We start from the raw sequence: 17831 nt of genomic DNA, 5'->3' as shown, positions 1-17831 counted from the left end.
TGCCTTCGCCAGGTAACAGCCTCCTGGCCAGGCTCGGGCTGCGTTTGAGCGAGCGCCGAGTGCCCTGATGCAGCAGTCGGCAAGTTCCCCGCTGGAAAACCCAGATGTAGTAATGTTCTTGCTGGGGGGTGTGACCTGACTGGGGAAAATGGTTCATTTGCCCTTCCTGGGAGACTTTCGGGTAGGAGTTACAACATTTTGGTTGTAACTGATGATGCTATTTGTCTCCTAAGTTGGAGTAAGAAGCCCCACCTGGGAATTTATCTAGAGACCTGAAGAGCAAGGAGAAAATGCTTTCGAGTGTTCTCTTGTCTCTATGTGGAAGGTCAACATGCAGAAATGGATTATAAAATAGTGCGCTTTTTTTTTCCCTTTTTTTTTTTTTGAAAAAGACCTTTCTTTGGTGATGGATCTCTAATGTGGTTGTATGTGGCTGTCTCGAGGTAGTGATTTGTCTGTGATGTCCAACCGGAATCCTCTTACCAGGGTGGTTGCTGGGTTAGGTGTGGAGAGCGTGAAAATGGAGCTCTGTTCTTGGAGGTCTGACTCGGGTCTGAGTGAAATGTTTGCCTTTGTGTGGCACGCTCTTAAAAAAGGACGATGCCTGTGCTGAAGGCTGGAGACCAAACCTTGGAACCGGCTGGTAGGTTCAAAAAGGGAAATGGCAGAGCTGGTGCTTGGGAGAAAAAAAAAACAACCAACCAAAAGCCAAACAAACTTGCACACTTTCTGTGTAGCTGGTAGTGCGAGTGGTCTTGCCAGAGACCGGGCTGGGTGTAGTCTGTTTGTCTCCCTTGCATAAATTATTTTCACAGGTGGAATACCTGACTGCATTCCCTGGAAGGGAGAGAGCAAGTAGGAGCTTAGTGGTTGGTTGTTGTTTGTTTGTTTTTTTTTTTTTTCCCCCCATATTTCTGCAGTGATTACAACTTCAAAATAAGAAATAGCTGTGAGGACTGGAGGTGTGCTGCGTGGCTGTCGCCCGCGCGCAGTGTCTCAGCGCTGGGTAGCTGTTGGTGCGTCTTTGGTGTTGGCAGGGAGTGGCAAACCCGCCAGAGCGTGGAGGAGAGGAGGTGAGCTGGGCTGGCGCTGGCGCTCCTCTGCGGGCAGTTCAGCGCCAGGCTGCTTCGGTTTGGGCCGGTCACTGCCCTGGGGTGTGAGCCTGCCCGTGGTTTCTGATAAAGTGTGCCCGGGCTGTTTGATCTTCACTCGCGAGACGTGGCTACAAAGGTCATCGTAACACCAGGAGGTGAGGGAGCTTTGTTTTACCTGCGTGTTCTTTACCGGGCGGCGTGAAGGTAAATCAGATCCGCGATTGGTTTTATTGCCGTCTTTCAGTTCAGCGATTTGAATTGGCACGTGCCCAGTGGTGTTAGGGGTTTGTACTCAACAGGCTGCAGGATCTCTGTTGTCTTGTGTGGAGGACAAGGAGAAGACTTGCTTCTGTCTTAAGAAAGCGTCCAAAAATGTCTGGCTCAGTGTGAGATGGGCAGTGATGCGGAGCGGGAGGGAAGCATTCAGAGACAAGATGGCCATTGCTACTTAAGTGCTTTTCATGCAGTGATTCCTTTTAGCAGTAGACCGCTCTTTACCCTTGTCAGACTTGGATGAAGGTGCTAGAAGGGGCAGTTACTCTGTAGATGGCTTGTGGGCTGCTCTTAAAAGCTGTTTTCGTGTGGAAGGGCACCTTCCCCTGCTCTCCTGTCTGGGGATGTCCGTGTCCAAGCTGTGACCTTCAGCGTGGAGGTCCTGGGCCACTGTGGAGGTGGCAGCGGGGATGCAGACGAGTCCCTGGGTTGAAATACTATCCCAAAATAGAACTCAGAACTCCGACTGGAAAGCTAAGGTTTGAGGAGAGCCAGGGCACTTGCGATCGCTTGCGCTGATCAAAGGGAAACGCTCTGGGCGTTGCAGGGAGCGCGGAGAAGTCGCTGAAAGCCGAACATGAGGAGAGCCGGTGCCAGGGCTTGAATTTCACATTCCTAAAAAAAGCTTAAAACCAGGTGCGCACAGCTTTTCAGAGTCCTGCCTGCCGCAGAGGTGTTTCTGCAGCGCGAGTGGAGGTACAGACCTCAGCAAACCGGGTAACGCGGATAAGTCTGGCGCCGGCTCAGAAGGAGAGTGTACGGGCCTCTTGTAGAAGGTAACGTAGCCACACCTGGAATGAAAACGGGGGGAGAAAGCCAACGGGGATCTCCTTAGTGCGGCACTTCTGGTTTTGCCTTTCACTTTGAGCAAAGGGCGGGCGGCGGGGAAAGCTGTGGCCTTGAGACAGCAGCCATGCGCTGCGGGAGCATCTCCATCGCAGCTGTGGAAAGAGCCCTTAGCGGGGCCGTTTCCTCACTGACGGTGGTATCTCGGGAGGGTTTCATCACCAGGTGACGCCGCTGCTCAGCAGCTAGGGTAGCCGCTGCGGATGGAGAGCAGCCACCTGAGCCTGGGTAGGAGAAGGACGCTCCAGGTAAGTTCAGATCTAGGCTACGTCACGTCTAGCGGAGGCGCTTCAGCTTTATTTTTAAAAGACACTTTATTCTGTGTGTAGCTGCAGCGTAGCGCTTGAGCTTGACCGGAGGAAACAGGAAACAGATTTCAGGTTTCCAACACTTTATTTATATATACACACATAGAGTAAACAATGTCATTAAATGAATAACACATCCTTCAACGCTGTAATTAGAATACTTCAATAAATGATTTAAATTCTTCTCACCAGTCCGTTTGGCGTCCTGCGTACACGTGCTGCCTGTTGTATTTCTGGAGAGGAGCCCTGCCGCTGTCCCTTGGTACCCGCGCCAGCTGGAGCAGTAGTGTCACTGGGGACGATGTGACTCCGTCGTGCCCGTGCTGGGGCTGCAGCGAGGACGAGCGCTGTAGGCTGGCGGGCGTGAAGTTTAGCACCAGTGGATGCGGATGTCTGGCTCGGCTGGAGGAGCAAGGCCTGCAGCCGGGGCTGGGATGCTGAGATCCAGCCCTGGCCTAACTCCTCGCTCTTCCTGGGTGAGCAGCAGTTGAAACGGCGCTTAGCACATCTCTGATCCCTGGGGTGTGGACCGAGCCCGTGTTCAGGCTGTGGGACAGGCCTGAGGTGGCCAGGCTGCACGGAGGCATCTCCGTAATTAATTAACCTCTCCGAAAGCCGGGTCGCACAGCCTGATGTGCCTTTACTTCTACCCGAGCGTGCTGGGTGGACGAGGAGCTGCTGCGTTGTACAGTAAGGTGTGACTTGCACTGCTGGAAAGGTTTGTGAGTGGGGTTTTTTTATCACTTCAGGGTGTCGCGTGCGAGGTGCTGGACTGGCTGTACGGAAACGCGCTGAAATACTTCAGTAAAGTGCAAAAACCCAGGCAGGGCTTCCGTTGCCCTGACCGCCTACCTCGTGAAAGAGTTTATTTTCACCGTATCCAAAGTAAGGTTCCCTTCGTAGGAAAGTACGGGTGTCACAAAAGTTGCTGGGAAGACCGAGAGCGGGTTGCACTCCAGTTCAGCGTGGTCCTCGGTAGCGCCTGTAGCCAGAGGTAGGTACGCGGCGGCTGTGTTGGCGACGGGGTTGGCGATGTACTCGGAAATGGTCTGCGTGTGCCCCGTCGCCTCCGCCGCTATCCTCTGGTAGAGGTTGGGAAGCTCGTGCTGGTAAACCTCCCCGTCCGCCATGCTGGGGAGGGCCTTGTACTCCGCCTCCTCCTGCCCCGAGCCGCTCTCCGGCGGCCAGTCGCCGTTGCCAGCGCGGTCGAAGAGGAGCGGGTCAGCCTTCACGAAGGCTTCCTCCACTTGCGTTGTTTCGGGTTCTTCAAAGCTGCCGGCGCTGTGCAGGAACAGGCTGGAGGGCAAGCTCAGCTCGGCCTGCCGAGGGGCGTACGCCGCGATAAATTGTTATGTGATCAATGCCCTGTGACCTCCCACCCCCAGAATGCAAGCATCCCGCCCCCCCAGCAGCTAATACCGCTAAAAATGAAAGATCTCTGCGTTGTTCTTGCATTTAATGTGCCAAATCCGTCCTACGGTCTACCATGAGGTGAGAAAGGGGCTTATCCACGAGATTGCTGGATTTGCTGCATTAAGTGATTGGAGTCTGCAAGTTGCCAATTGCTTTTCTTCTGAAGGCAACGGGATTAGAAGAAAAAAAAAATTAAAAATTACAATTTACCTTCATGGACCTGTAGTTCTTCGCCCACGTAGCGTTAGCTGGGTCTGGGACGGCTTTGCTCTGCCACTGCGGCATCAGCGCGGAGAGGAGCGAGTGTAACCTGCTGACGGAAACAGCGCGTCAGTGCGGAACTTGGGGTGCGCCGAGGCTGCCTGTGGGTTCCGAGGAGCTCGGTGTAAGGGTGAATCCGCCTCCGTGGGGAGCCCGGCTGAGGTGGATGCCGCCCAGATGTTTGCCCGCGGTCACCGACAGCTGCCCGGCGGGCAGAGCTGGCTGGATATGGCGCTGAGCCGCACTCCTGGAAAATCTGGCTGGAACCTCAGGGTTTAACTTCCCTCCTGGGTTAATCGCCAAGGATTGTACCCCTTCAGTTTTGTTTTGGCGGAAGCAGACCTTAAATTGTAGGTTAAAACTTCACTGTATATGTGAAATAAGGCTCTATTTTTAAGCTCAGTGTTAAGTTCTTATTACAAATTGTGTATTCTAAAACCTTTATTCAGAGCAGTCCTCGCTCTTCCCCAAGGTAAGGGCAGGACCGTCCCTCCTGCTACCAATTGTGTTTTATTGGAGCGTAACAGATGGATCCACTCACGCTTTTCTGGTCGGAGGCACGGAGCAAACGCAGGCGGAGAAGATGAAGAAGCTGCAGGTGAGCACAACAGTCATCCAGTCCCCAGCACCTGAAATGCAGAGCACCCACCATTCATCTTTATTTAAATAAAATTGGAAAATTTAAATATAAAGTGGGACAACAGTCGTGTCCTGACTAGTGTTTGCACCCTTACAAGGAACCAACATTTTTTGGTTTAAAATCAGTGATCTGGATGGGCTGTTGGGGACAAGAGTGCTTTGTCACATGAAGATGTCCACCGAAGTATCTCGAGATACGTGGTCCACAACCCGAGCCGCGCAGTTGCTGGTCTCTCTTCCAGTACCGAACCAAACGTTGACAGGGGACGTCAGCATGTGGTGGTGCGTAGGGCAGAGAGGTGTGAAGGAGGAAATATCTTACAAAATTCAGCTCATCTTTAATAAACTCTCAGCAACTTGACTGCTTATTGGTGAACACCTTGGCTTTACTGTGCACTATCTACTTAAAAATGTAATTTTTGCAAATTCAGATTTTATACCAGGAACACTTGTAACTTGTCTGGATGGCTTGGATTTCCTCTGCTGCTCACCTCCCTGGGTTTCTCCCGTGGTCCATGGGAGAATCCCGCTTCCGGAGGAGCCCTGCTCCCACGCCGCGGGGATGAATTTCCTAACGTACCTGGCTCGGGGGCTTAAAGCTCAACCCTCCTCCCAGCACAAACTGGACTTGACAAGGGCCGTGGGGCCAAGGGCTGGGCCCTCCCCTGGCCCCCCACCCTGCTGACCCTCGTACTTTCCAAGCAGACGAGCTCGCTGTTGCCCCGGGGCCCCTCTCCGGCCGCCGTCAGTGCCGTCATCCACAGGACGTAGCGCTCGCCGGGCCGCAGGTCGGGGACGTACACCGAGCGCTGGGCCGTCGCGTTGAGAACGGCTGGAAGGAAAATGGGGAGGAGCACCTCGCACGCGTATTTACAGCCTTTAACGTCACCAAGCTGCATTTCCAGCGCTTGGAGCACGGAGGGGTATGTGTTAATGAATTAATTTCCTTTTCTGTCTTACAGAATCACTGGAAGGGCTATAAAAGCCGTTACGCTCTGGGGTGACCTGTGCCGTCGTACAGATGGGACGCCCAGGACGGCGTACCCTGTCCTCCGCTATTGCTCGATGCATTAAAGTGAGATTTGGATGGCCGAACTACGAAGCATCTGTTAAAAACTGTCATGCAACTTCCACATAAAGTTAAAAAAAAAAGGCATTTCTTGGGTGGGAAAAGCGTGCTGGTGTGGGAACGCAGCGGGCGCTGCCTGCCCAGCGTGTCACCGTGTGTCATGCAGAGCAGGTTTTTGTTGGATGGGGCTTCAACTTCAACGGCCTGCAGCAGTTACAACTGCAGAAAATAAGTAAAAGAAGAAAAAAAAAAAAAAAGCAGGGAGAAATCTGACAGTTGCACGCTGAAGGTAACTTGGCGTGATGGGACTCAAAGCTGGAGCCCTGTGGGTGGGCAGCTCTAGCAGAGGGAGCCAACTCGGAATCTCGCCGCCCGCCCGGAGCTTTCCGGAGGCATCTCCCCCTCCACCCGCGCACGTCGCCGCGCCCTTCGCCGGGTTCCTACCGTAGGGGCGCGGGGTCTCCTCCCTGCCCTTTCTCCGCAGGTACAGGTGGTACCCGGCGATGCAGCCCCCTCGCTGCTGGGCAGGGATTGCTTCCCAGGAAACCAAGACGCCGTTTGCCCGCGGTGTTGTGTACATCTGGGGCCCGGCTGACGGCGCTGCCAAACGCAAGACCGACCGTTAAAGCTGAGCTTAAGCCGGCTTAAAAATACCTGGAGGAGTGTTGCAGTGCCGTACCTCTTGCTCTTGAGTGTCCCCTAACCGACGCCGCTCGGCCAGCTCTGCCCCGGTAGAGAGCAAACACGCTGATCTCGTAGCACACGTTGTCCTTGATGTGCTCTGAACACAGAAATTAAAAGAAGTGGGTGGTTCCTGGTGATTATTTACGGTCCTGGCTGAAGTATTTACATTAGCCGCTTAAATCCGAGAGGAACCTTCTGGTTATTGCCACAGCTCTCGTAAAGGAGGGCAGAACACCGACGCGTAGGACGGGCTGGGATCAGTGACCAACGATCAGCAGGAAGAACACAGTCTTTTCTGAAGCCTTTGGCCTCTTGTACCCCTGGCTGGCTTGTTTTATTTTGGAGGGTTTTTTTAAGATATTTCACTTATTGGATATAAATCTTTGGTGAGAGTGACTGGAACTGAGCCTAGAGCAGCCACATATATACCTGTATCTATGTATATATATATATATTTTTTTTTTTTTTTAATCCCATACAAAAAGCTTGAAATGCCATCATTTCTTAAGCTGAATTAGTGAAAATTAGACTCTGACTTGTTCCTTAAAAAGCTTCCAGAAGAGGCCGGAGCCTCGGAGAGGTCCCGCCGGGAGGTGGTGGTTACCTGCTATCGCTGCGGCCAGGCTGGATGCCGGAAGCTTCACCCACGCCGGCGGGGGCTCCGCGCTCCCCTCCGCGTCTGCCCACTCCACCACGTAGGCGCTGACGGAGGCGGGCGGCCTGGCGGGCGGCTTCCAGCTGACGAGGATGCTGCCGTTTCCCACCGCCACGGCAGAGACTTCCTCAGGATGGGGTAGGTCTTGGTGGGGAGAAGGAACAAACAAAAACAAGATGCCGTCGGCGCGAACTTGCCCCAACCTCAGCGGCACCTTCCCTTCAGTCCTCCCACACGCAAAAAAAAAAAAAAATTGCCGTGGCATGCACCGCTGCTATTCCCGGTGGTCCGACCCCTTACCCTGGGCGCCCATGCCGATGACGACGGATGCGGGGGGGGAGCTGCCCCTCGCGTTCTCGGCGCTGACGGTGATCTTGTAGCCCGCCCTCGGCGTGACCCTGGCGTAGCTGGTTTGGGTGGTGAGCTCTGCTCCTCCTGCCGCCGCGCTCCGCGGGTCCAGGGCCTCGAAGGTCACGGCGTAGCGCAGGATTCTCCCTCCCGCCTCCAAATTGCTCAAGGCCTGCGAGGAAAATAAGGTTTTTACTCTTTTTTTGTTTTGATGAGCAGAGCCTGCGGAGAGCTGGCGGTTCCCTCAGAGGCTGCCCGGGAAGGCCACAGGCCCGCCCATGGAGGACGGTCCCGTTGGCCACTTGCAAACTGAATATTTCACCTGCTTTTAAAAGATTTTTAGTTTTTTCCTCTCCCTTTTTCTGTTGTAATAGTACAGGGGTTATTTACAGCGACGGGGCTACTTGCTGGACCACAGCATGTACCAGCCGATGTTCTTGGGCAACCAATTACCAGATTTACCGATAAATGAGGTTGCTCACTCATTTGAAACTGCTTTCTTCTGTAATAGTTCTATTTTTTTTTTTAATTAACTTAAGATCTGTTGGCCTGAAGGATTGCTCATGCATTTCAAAGGCCGTGTAGTTTCCCCATCAGCACCAACCTGAGAATACACGTTCATAAGTGAACAGGCACTTTTATTGCTAAAAGTGTTTGGGTTTTTTTTTTTTTCCAAAGGCAGCTAGTGTCCTTGCCAGAGAACCTCCCTTTTGCACCGTGATTTTGCACATTTGTGTACCACACAACAGCCTATTCTGATTTTTCCCATGGGTTTTGCTGCCGCCCAGCCCTGCGACCCCTCCTCTCCGTTCCCAAGCCTCATCCCAGCTCCGTCACCGCTCCGCTCTTGGCATCCAGCCGCACGAAACGAGTTAATTCCCCGATGGCAGGGACGAGAGCATGCGTTTAGTGAGAGCCTCTCTTAAGATTACATATCTTTCTTTTCATATTTTATTTATTTTTCCTATTTGATTCCAGCTTAGTGAAGCTCTGTGACCTGCCATCCTCCTTCCTGGAGTCAGAATTCAAGCCTTGCTTTTCAGAAAAGGGAAAAAAAAAAAAATACTATCTTCACAGCTGGATTTGTCAAAATGAGCAGTTTTTGATTTGGGGAAAATCCAGATTTCTGCTCCAAGCCATGACAAAGAATTACTTAAATTGGATCGCTAGAACACGCATCTCTGAACCGTCAGTGTGCTGGCCCCCGTCACACCTCGCGCCGGTTTTTCCACCCCGGTGTCTGCAGTCGCGCTATCGGTTTCGGTTTCCTGCACTTCCTACACAGTGAGTTCATCTTGTTTGGCTATTTTCTTTTTCTTTTTTTTTTTTTTTTTTCGGTCACAACATAACAAAAAAAGGGAAGAAGGGGGGAAAAAACCATTTTTAAAAATAGGAAAATATTTGCAGTCTGAGCTTTTTGCTTTGTAGCCGGCGTGAAATGATGGAAGCGATGTACTGCGCCTATTTGATGAGTGGTGCTGCAGGAAGCCGGCTTCGACGCAGAAAGCGTCGCCCGCTCGCTAGCGCGGGTTAAAGGTCTTCAAGTTAAATATGTTAAAGGCACCGCGGCTGGAGTCGCAAAATCACACGAGAATTTCTGCGTTCGCCTCCAGCCCGGTGCTTGGTGTGGGGAGAAGGTACAGCATCCACTGGAAAGCTATCTACAGATAAGTCAAAGACTGTTATTTTTCTAAAGTATAAATTATCTTACTGGCTTTGGAATAAAACCACCACGGCAAAATGCCCCGCAATCCAAAAATTCCCCTTGGACCCGGCTTTAAGTGCTGGGTCGGTAATAACGGAGAAACTCGGTGCTGGTGACAGGGCTCGGCTTTACTGGGAACACTGGGGCAGCACACCTGGCGCGAGCCTTTTCCCTGAGATGCTAATCTATGGTAAGGTGGAATTTTTACCCCACAGCTGGGTTTTAATCTGAATTCTTTTTGAGATTTTTCCCTCGGGGGGTCCCAGCTCACAGAAGGCTCTGCTCAGCAGACCCAAAAAAAAAAGAATTTTTTTTTCCAGATAAACTGGATTTTCCCCCTCTAAGCCCGCTGATTGTTACTGAACCCGCTCAGGTTTCGCTTCGCTCACCTTCCAAAAAAGAGAGATGTTCTGTCTCTGGGAGTCCAGGTCCTGCTGGCGGTACCAGACATCCAGCCGCCCGGTCGGCACTGGTGGGGAAGGAGAAAGGTGAGCAGAGGTAACGGCCGGGTTTTGGAGCGAGCAAACAAGAGGCTGAAAAGGCGAAGGAGGTAAAAATCCTGAAAAAATTTCGATTTCAGTTTTAACCTGAAATGATGCAATATGTGATAGCCCATATTTGCTGTTGCAGCTGGAGTTCAGCTGTGTTGATGATGGGACAATCAGGGGTTGGACTGGATGACCTCTAATGGTTCCTCCCAACCCAGACCCTTCTGTGAGCCCGTAAAGGGAACAAGCCATCACCCAAGAGAGGGTTTTGCTCTGCTGGTGACTTTCTCCTGCGCTCGGTGATAGGGATGGCTCCTGAGGAAGCCTGCGCATCAAAGTGACAGCGTTGGCTCTCATCTTTCATAGAAGCTGAGGGTATTTAAGGTCCTTGGAGCTGGCTACATCCATCGTAAACCAACAGGCAGCCTCAGGTGACAGGGTTTGCAGGATCTGTAGGATTTCGCTGGCTGGCTCTAGCCAATAAATGTCTTTAACAGCTAGCTGGGTGGGACCTCATCAGAGGTAGCTTAGACCTTTCCACGGTTCTCCTTATAGCCACAGAGAGACTGGAAACCCTTGATCTTTTGAATGAACCTTCCAAAAGAACCCTAAAGCAAACTTCTGGCTGCAGAAACCGGAGAACAATGTGCTCCCAACAGTTCAGAACCAGAGACACGCACATGTGTCAAAAGATAACAAAGCTCTGTTCCTCAAGGTCCCCGACCAACACAAACTCATCAAATTCAAATAATTGTTGCTGGTAGCCTACGCAGCAGGCAGCTGTCGCCCAACCCCAGCTGGAACGGGGTGCCCTGCTATTTGCTATATTCAAAGAAAAAAAAAATCCTCAGTGCTGGCAACGTGGAGAGCTATTTGTCCTGGATGACCTGCAAATTGTGACTGGGATAGAAAGAAGAAGCAGAGCCAACAGAAGAAATAAAAGTAGAGCACACTTGCTGTGAACCAGGGAGGAAGGGGGAAGCTCAAGCCAGAAATTAAAAAAATCGTTGCCTCTGTTGGACTCCGGCTTAGATTTTAAAGTTCATTTCACATGTCAACCACGCAAATTAACTGGGGAAAAAAACCAAAAAGCTCACTTATGAACAGCGCCTGCGTAAAGCAAGTTTTATGGCAGGTCAGGCTTAGAGAAACAGGAAAACATTATCTCATTGAAAAGGTGTCCTCCTGCATTTGGCCAAACTCATGCGTAGAACTTCAGCTCCTTCAAGGAAGAGCAACCATGATGTGCCCAGAACTTCTCGCCTCCGCCTCCCTTCAAAACACTCCTTCATTAACCGAAAAGCTTCGCGTTCCGCAGGCCTGGCTGGGCAGAGCGGTGATGACCGCAAACGCCGTAGCAAGCCGGGGAGCATCGAGAAGGCTGAGAAAAACTGTTGAGAGGAAGGTGGGGGAGGGAAGGAAAAGTTCACACCTTTTGCATCAATCAATGCTTCTTACAGAAACTGATGCTGTCAGTAGTGGTAAGTAGCGTGAGTAATAACGGCGCCGGCCTGAGAGGCTTATAGTAATTCACAAAAAAGAGCGAGGAGATGAAAGGAGGGGATGCCACGGCAGCCGACGCATCTGTGTTGAAACACAAAACTTCTGAGAAGCTTTCTTCTCTCGTAAGAACTGAAAGTTCAGCATGTGAGCTCCTGCAGCTCGGGGAGAAGTCGGGTGGGCAGGTGCCCGAGTCTGCAGCCAGCGCTGGAGCTGGCAGAAACTGGTGGGATTGCCCCCACCTTGGTGCCGTGTGTCCCTGCAGCCTGCCGTGCCGTCCTCTGTGGGCACCTCACCTGGCCAGCTGGCCCAACTTCTCAGCACGCTGTTGGGCGAGCTCAAGGACCCAGAGCGCGTCACCCAAACCGTGGTGGTTCGGCCCCAGAGGGTGGCACGGCAGCTGTCCCGACCCAAGTACGGGCTTGGTGCAGGAACTCAGTAAAACGCTGAGCCATGAACCTGTAGAGAAGGGTTTTCTGTCCCTGGCTAAGCCGCACAAACTGTCTCTGCCTTTTCCAGCCATGTCACGATGTGGCAGGCCACCACAGTGACCTTCAACATAAAAAAAAAAAAAAAAAAAAAAAAATCCCTCAGACCTTCTCAGCAAACTCTTGAAATTCCTGTTTTGCAAGAAACTTGAACCGCTTCAATTTTTGTTCATCAAAAGAGCAATTCTCTTCCAGAAGCTGCTTCCCTGTTGGCTCTGTGGCTGGATCTACAGAGACTTTGCAAACTCACCAGCGTTTTGACTCCGTGAGCTAAAATTTTTCCTTGCCCGCAAAGGTGAGACCTGGGCTCAGTGCAGAGACGCTGTTGGGTGTTACCTGACACTGGGCTCTGCTCTCGGACTTCCCTCCAGTTGCTCCACAGCCCTCGCTCGGGGTGAATCTTGCAGCTGACCTCAAACTGGTAGGTTGTGTCAGGCTCCAGACCGTGAAGACTGCAGTTCTCGCTGTTCAAGCTTTCAACCTTTAATGAAGACAAAGGACATAAAAGCCTAAACTCACGAGGAAATAAAGGTTGAAGGTGGCAATGGGCTGATGCCCAGAGGAAGCCCAGTCAGTCAAAACACGTCTTCAAAAACCGACGGGGAAAACCCTGATCTGACGGAACTTTAATAACTCAAAGAGCGATGCAATGAATCATCTGGATTGCAGCTCTTCATCAGAAAAATCCCTCTCCTTTAATTATGTGAAGATAACAGATTTGCTGCTTATGTCTTTTACTCAACTCCATGCAAAAGAAAAGCGAAGGCTTCCCATCGGCATGAGGGAAGGCCCAAACATTTGGGAATCCCGTGCCCCTGAGCTGCAATGAGCCGATAGGACCACATTCCAATGAAGTGGTGGGTCAAACATAGCCTCTGGTCCTTCAGCACATCGTACGTACAGTTGAAATAAAGGAAAATAAAAAAAGCATGCGCTTTTTTACAAATTCTGTGGTTTGCCTTCGTTTGGTTTTAGGCCAATGACCGGTTTTGACCAGTAAGCAGTCGTTTTTCTTAAATAGGGTGTTAAAGAGCAGAGAAAGGCAAATTTGGCCGAAGAGACTCTAGGAAGAAATAACGACACTAAAGCAACCTCCAAGGGTCGTAACTCCCTTTATTCCGAAGAGGATTACCGTGCTCCAGCCGTGCCTGGCAAGCGGGCGGTATCTCAGCCGGCAGCGCTGCGCTCGCGCCCCGTCGTGCCAAAAGAGGCTGCAGTTGGCCACAGAAGAGTTTTCAAATTCCACTGAAAAGCTGGGAGGATGTGGTTTCACTAGCAGCAAAAACAGAAAGAGGCAAAGAGCGCTCAGCCGGGGAGCACAGCTCGGAGCGAGGGGTTGCGTGGAAAATAGAATCACTGGTTTAGGCTGAATGGATGCTCTTTGTGAGAGGTTTGAAAGAGAAAGGGCTCCAAAAGTTTTCACGGCTTTCTAAAGGGCTGGGGCTCACTGGAAGGGGGTAAGTAACGCGTTTACCGATGTCTATTAACGTGAACACGAGCGGCTGTGAAAAAGCACTTCCTAGCTCGTTGGAGGCGGCAACCACAACGGTGTAAGTGGAGTCAAAATCCAGCTTGCTGAGAGCCAGCGAGCCAAATGTCTTGGTCGGGCTTTCTTCCGAAACACACGAGGTGTCTGTCCCGTTTGATAGCCTGGAACAGAAGGAGAGCGCTTAGTAGTTAATGCTCTCCTGTCCCCTGTGAAAGCTGAACCCGGGGCGTGGCTCCCGTCCTCGGGGGCTGCAGCTCTTTCGGCAGCTTCCCTCCGGTTTAACGTTCAGGGGAGGACACCGTGCCGAGAGCCAGGTCAGTCACCTGCTCCTTCAAAGTCAGGTGGAAGAGCTGCTTTATCCGCTTAAATACAGCGGTTACAGTAAATACTCCTCTAGCTGAAGCGGTGGTGAAGGTGTGATACTGCTTTTTGGTTTTAATTGCAGGCAAAGGAAATAATTCTGGATTTCCGCTGAGCTGTGCAAGGGTGTGAGTGGATTCCTCGTAATGGTTACCTAACATTGGTTACCTAATGTTTCTCTCTGAATGAGCACAGGTGTTGGTACACAGAATTTAGGGGGGATGACCATATTATTTCAGTCTGAACTTCTGTATTTTGTAACGCCCTTCACGGCTTACTAGCAAGCACCGCTGTATCTCAACGTGGCATTACAACACTAGCAGGACTCATCATCCACACTTCCCTACTCTTCTGCACATTACCTGTGGATTCTCCTTCCACCTAAAGAGCAGCAACAGGTTTCTACAAGCTGCTGAGAAAGTTGCTGCTGCTTTGGCCAACAGAAGCCGCTGAGGAAGAAGAGGGTGAAGAAGAGGGAGCCTTGCAGGGCAAGGTGATGGCCACCACATGGTGCATTAGAAACAAACGGGGAGCAGTTCAGCCTGCCCAGCGGCCTGCAAAGGGCAAAATTAATTCATTCTGCCTAGACGTTTGCCAGAGTTTTTGATGAGGTTCCTCCTATGCTGGGTGATTCCTGAAATCCAAAGGTCTCGTCACGCGCCTTGATGGGCTCTGGGGTTTGCCGCAGAAGTCATCGAGTCATGGAGTCACAGAACGGTTTGGGTAGCAGCTTGAGGCGATGTCCCCGGGTTACCTACCGTATGGCGTACGTGGTGTTGATGTGCGTGAGCCTCCCCTTATCCCAGGTGCAGGTGGGATGGCCGTCCATCCCGTACTGGATGCACGACACGTTTCTTGGCTCGTCCGGAGGATCTGAAACAGGAATTGTCATCAGTTTCTGCCTTAAAGATGTTGACAGGGGACGTTTTAAGAAATGCTAGCTTTGGCTTTTTGATTGTTTTGAGTTTTTTTAAAGAATTTATAGACAAAATGTTCTGGCTAATAGTTTTTATATCTGAAAATGGCTGAGTCTGCGCTCTCGGCAGCCTGTTGAGACCTCTGACACTCGAGTGAACCCCAGTGACTTTCCAACGGTGCCGGATGAATACAAGTGCTTAACAGCTCTCCAGACCAGGAACCGCAAACTTTTGCTTGATGCAATCAACTTTTGGTTTTTGAGGAAAAGGCTGCCCGCTGCTCGTTTCTAACACGCATCTCGGCCGTACCGCAGGGAACGTTTAAGAACAAGGTATAATTGAATTCCCCTTACCTCCAGATTCCAGATTGATTCCACAAACGAGTTTTTTCTTGTGTTCGCACACCGTTTTGCACGTAAACATGTGTTTGCCGTACGTGTCAACGAGAAACTCGGTGCTCACCGAGCTGCTGGAGCTGCTCTTGAGTTCAGAGCTGTTGAAGAAAATAGCGACCCGGCACGGCTCGGTGTGCAGCCGGGGCTTCAGCTGGCACGAGAGGGCGACGCGGCTCCCGTGCTGGACGTGGGAAGTGGCGTTGGCCGTCATGTTCCCCTTGTCGCAGATTTCTGCGGCGCCGCGGGGAGGGTTGCGGGCAGGCGCCGGCCCTTTACTGCACGCTTCTGCAACAGAACGGAAAAAGCAACCTTGAACCACGCAGAAGCTGAAAACAAACCCCTAATTAGCCTGAGTGTTTCTTTTAAGTGATAATTGCTGGGGGGGGAGGAGAGGGGGAATCTTACCTGCTGTGAAGTGCACCAACAACCAAATTGCACCAACCACAATCCATGCAAACAGCATTTTGCTCCCTACGGAGAAATGAATGCCTTTTACCAGTCCCTGAAAAGTGGGAAAATCATTTACAAATATTTATTTTACAGTTTTACAGCTTCAGAAAATACCAAACGCTGATTTGGCGCGCCCTTTCTGGTTATCGTTCTCCGCTAGCAGTGACTCTCGCGGCCCCAGCGTGAGCAGCAGCTGATTTTTGGATGGTTCTCCCTAGAGACAGGTACAGTTATGGGTATGTAAAGACTCCATGCTTCAGAAAAATAAATATTTGTTCCCTTCCCTCTGAAAGACCCCGCCTTGCAAGCCGAGCACCAAAACCCTTTCTGTGAAGGACGAGGACAACCCGTCGGTACCCCTCCCGCCGTTTCTCCTCAAGATAGAGTTTGCATGCCCCACTCCGACAAAAAAAAAAAAAAAAAAAATTTTTTGCCTGAAATCCCACATCTTTTTTTTTTGGGGTGGAGTGGCCCCGTTTCCGCAGCCCCTGAGGACCCTCGCGCGCTCCTCAGCAGGTCTGTGCTCGGACTTTGGGCAGACAACCCCAAACCCAAAGGGACCGACCTGCCGTTCTGATGAGTAACACAATCTCAAGACTCCCAGGCTGCACACCAAATTTTGGCTAAGCCCTTGGGAAATAGGACTTTTTGGGGGAAAAAAAAATGAAAATAAAATCCAGTTTTTGAAATATTCTAACCTCAACAGGATTGCTCAAAAATTCAGTTCAAATGCAACGCTACGCTGTGGCTAGGCTTGCTCGATGAAACCCGCTCTCCGGTACTGGAAGTTGCGAACGCAAAGGTTTTACACAAATTATTCACGGCCAGCCTGAACTAAGCTCAGTCTTTTCCCACACGTTTTGCAACCAGCATTAACAACTATTTTTATCCTTTCCTTGCAGAACTACGGTGTTGGGTCCTTCAGCAGGGAATCCCCCAACGAGCCCTCGCTACACCTCCCCACCACTCGCGGAGCTGCAGCTGCTTTAATAACCCACTGCCGTGCTGGAAACAACCTACGGTCGAGTGGAACTTTAAATCCTGGCGGCTTTTCCTGCCCTCTGGGATGGAGAGGCACTTCCACGGGGATGCATTGCACAATATAGCATTTGCTGAGTGTATATTAATAGAAAAACAGCAACAAAAAAGTTATTTCATGTTGATTTTGTAGAACAAGATGGAATCCATTCCATGGTTTTTAAGAGAAATGATGTCTGAGGTGAGTGTGAAATACAAAAGATTTGCCAAAATGCATATTGACCCCTTGCTTTATCTAAATCCAGGTGCTTTTCAGCCTGACGCGTTCAGCCGCAGCGCCTCGGCTTTGCGCAGACACCTCAGGCGCTGCCTTCCCTCGGCGATTAGTAACGGCCAGGATGAGCAATCGCAGCTTCTTCAAGTAAATGCTCTGCCTTCCAATAAACTGAAATTGCCCGGTGACTGTGCAAGCATCCTTCAGATAGCTTGCTTTCTGGCAGCAACACCCTCCCCAAAATACTTGAGTCAAGGCACAAAAATAGCCTCACTTCAAATAATTTCAATCAGCGGTTGGCTTAGGTAAGCGCTAGACAATTTAGCCAGCGTCGCGCGAGCGCAGCAGAGCGTACAAACTGCCATCAGAGCAAGATGTGAGAAATAACCTTCAGCTTTGAGCAGAGACGTACGGGGGGGGGGGGGGAACACTTAAGAAGAAAAAAGAATCTCCAGGTTCTATATCAATGACGAAAACGGTGTTGCTGGCCACAGGTTAAAGAAAATATAAAGGACGTTGTCCTGGCACGTACGAGGTAGAGGAAGTGCAGAAGGTGTTCAGAGTACGAGGCTGTGCCTCTTTCTGCGTACTTATCTCCGCGAAATCTCAATTGAAAACACAAGAGCTGCACATTTTGTTTGTCTATGGATTCACAGTTTCCAGCAGTCGGCCCGAGCCCCTCGGAGAAATCACTTCCATGGCACAAAAGCACGGTAGTTCGCTCTTAACCAATTTTTTACACCCTTGCCCTTGCTTCTCCCAAAAAGCGGCTGTCCTGAGGGTCTGCCGGGGACCCTGCGGGCCCGGCCGCCCCAGCGCGGGTAGAAAGAGGAACACTTCTCACCGTTACCTTTCGCCCAGAAAAAAAACCCCACTATTTGTGCCCAAACTGCGCTGCTGCTGTCGTATTGGCAATAACACTAACTGCATTTTTAGGGAAACGTCCCGCCGTTGGTGGGGGCTGCTGCAGGCACAGCCCGGACAAGGACCCGCAGCCACGGTGGCATCCCGCCCGAGACCAGCAACCCTTCCCCAGAGCTGCCCGGCGCGAGGGGCTCCCGAAGGCCTCACCGTGAGATGGAAATGAACGGCGTTATTTCTGGAGGATGGTACTTCTGCACCGCGCTCCCTCAGGAAGGTCTGTGCCAGGCTGCAGCCAGCATCCCGAGGCCAGGAGCGTCCCAAAGGAGAGAGCAT

At 51.3% G+C, this 17831-nt stretch overlaps 1 protein-coding gene across 1 annotated transcript; it reads right to left on the bottom strand.

Moving 5' to 3' along the window:
- Nucleotides 1-61: 61 nt before the first annotated feature.
- On the bottom strand, nt 62-15428 carry IL12RB2 (interleukin 12 receptor subunit beta 2). Its single transcript, XM_086754085.1, has 15 exons — nt 15338-15428; nt 14891-15217; nt 14379-14493; nt 13246-13421; nt 12904-13043; nt 12108-12252; nt 9685-9764; nt 7543-7762; nt 7192-7386; nt 6583-6684; nt 6348-6503; nt 5529-5666; nt 4737-4824; nt 4145-4244; nt 62-3840 (listed from the first exon to the last, which is right to left on the bottom strand). The coding sequence occupies exons 1-15, from the start codon at nt 15393-15395 to the stop codon at nt 3370-3372; spliced, it is 2511 nt and encodes an 836-aa protein (XP_086610211.1). The 5' UTR covers nt 15396-15428; the 3' UTR covers nt 62-3369.
- Nucleotides 15429-17831: the final 2403 nt, after the last annotated feature.

Source organism: Chlamydotis macqueenii, chromosome 8 (assembly GCF_036417535.1).
Source record: "Chlamydotis macqueenii isolate bChlMac1 chromosome 8, bChlMac1.mat, whole genome shotgun sequence".
Lineage (NCBI taxonomy): Eukaryota > Metazoa > Chordata > Aves > Otidiformes > Otididae > Chlamydotis > Chlamydotis macqueenii.
This window is presented reverse-complemented; position numbering and strand designations above follow the sequence as displayed.

Bases quoted from the DNA above. Each gene is read 5' to 3' on its own strand.
- IL12RB2 (XM_086754085.1), bottom strand. From the start codon at position 15,395: ATGCTGTTTGCATGGATTGTGGTTGGTGCAATTTGGTTGTTGGTGCAC. The intron at 9,765-12,107 runs GTAACACCCAAC...CTTCCCCACCAG, and splicing joins AGAGCAGAGCCCAGTGTCAG to TGCCGACCGGGCGGCTGGAT. The intron at 4,825-5,528 runs GTACGAGGGTCA...TCTGCATTTCAG, and splicing joins CGAGCTCGTCTGCTTGGAAA to GTGCTGGGGACTGGATGACT.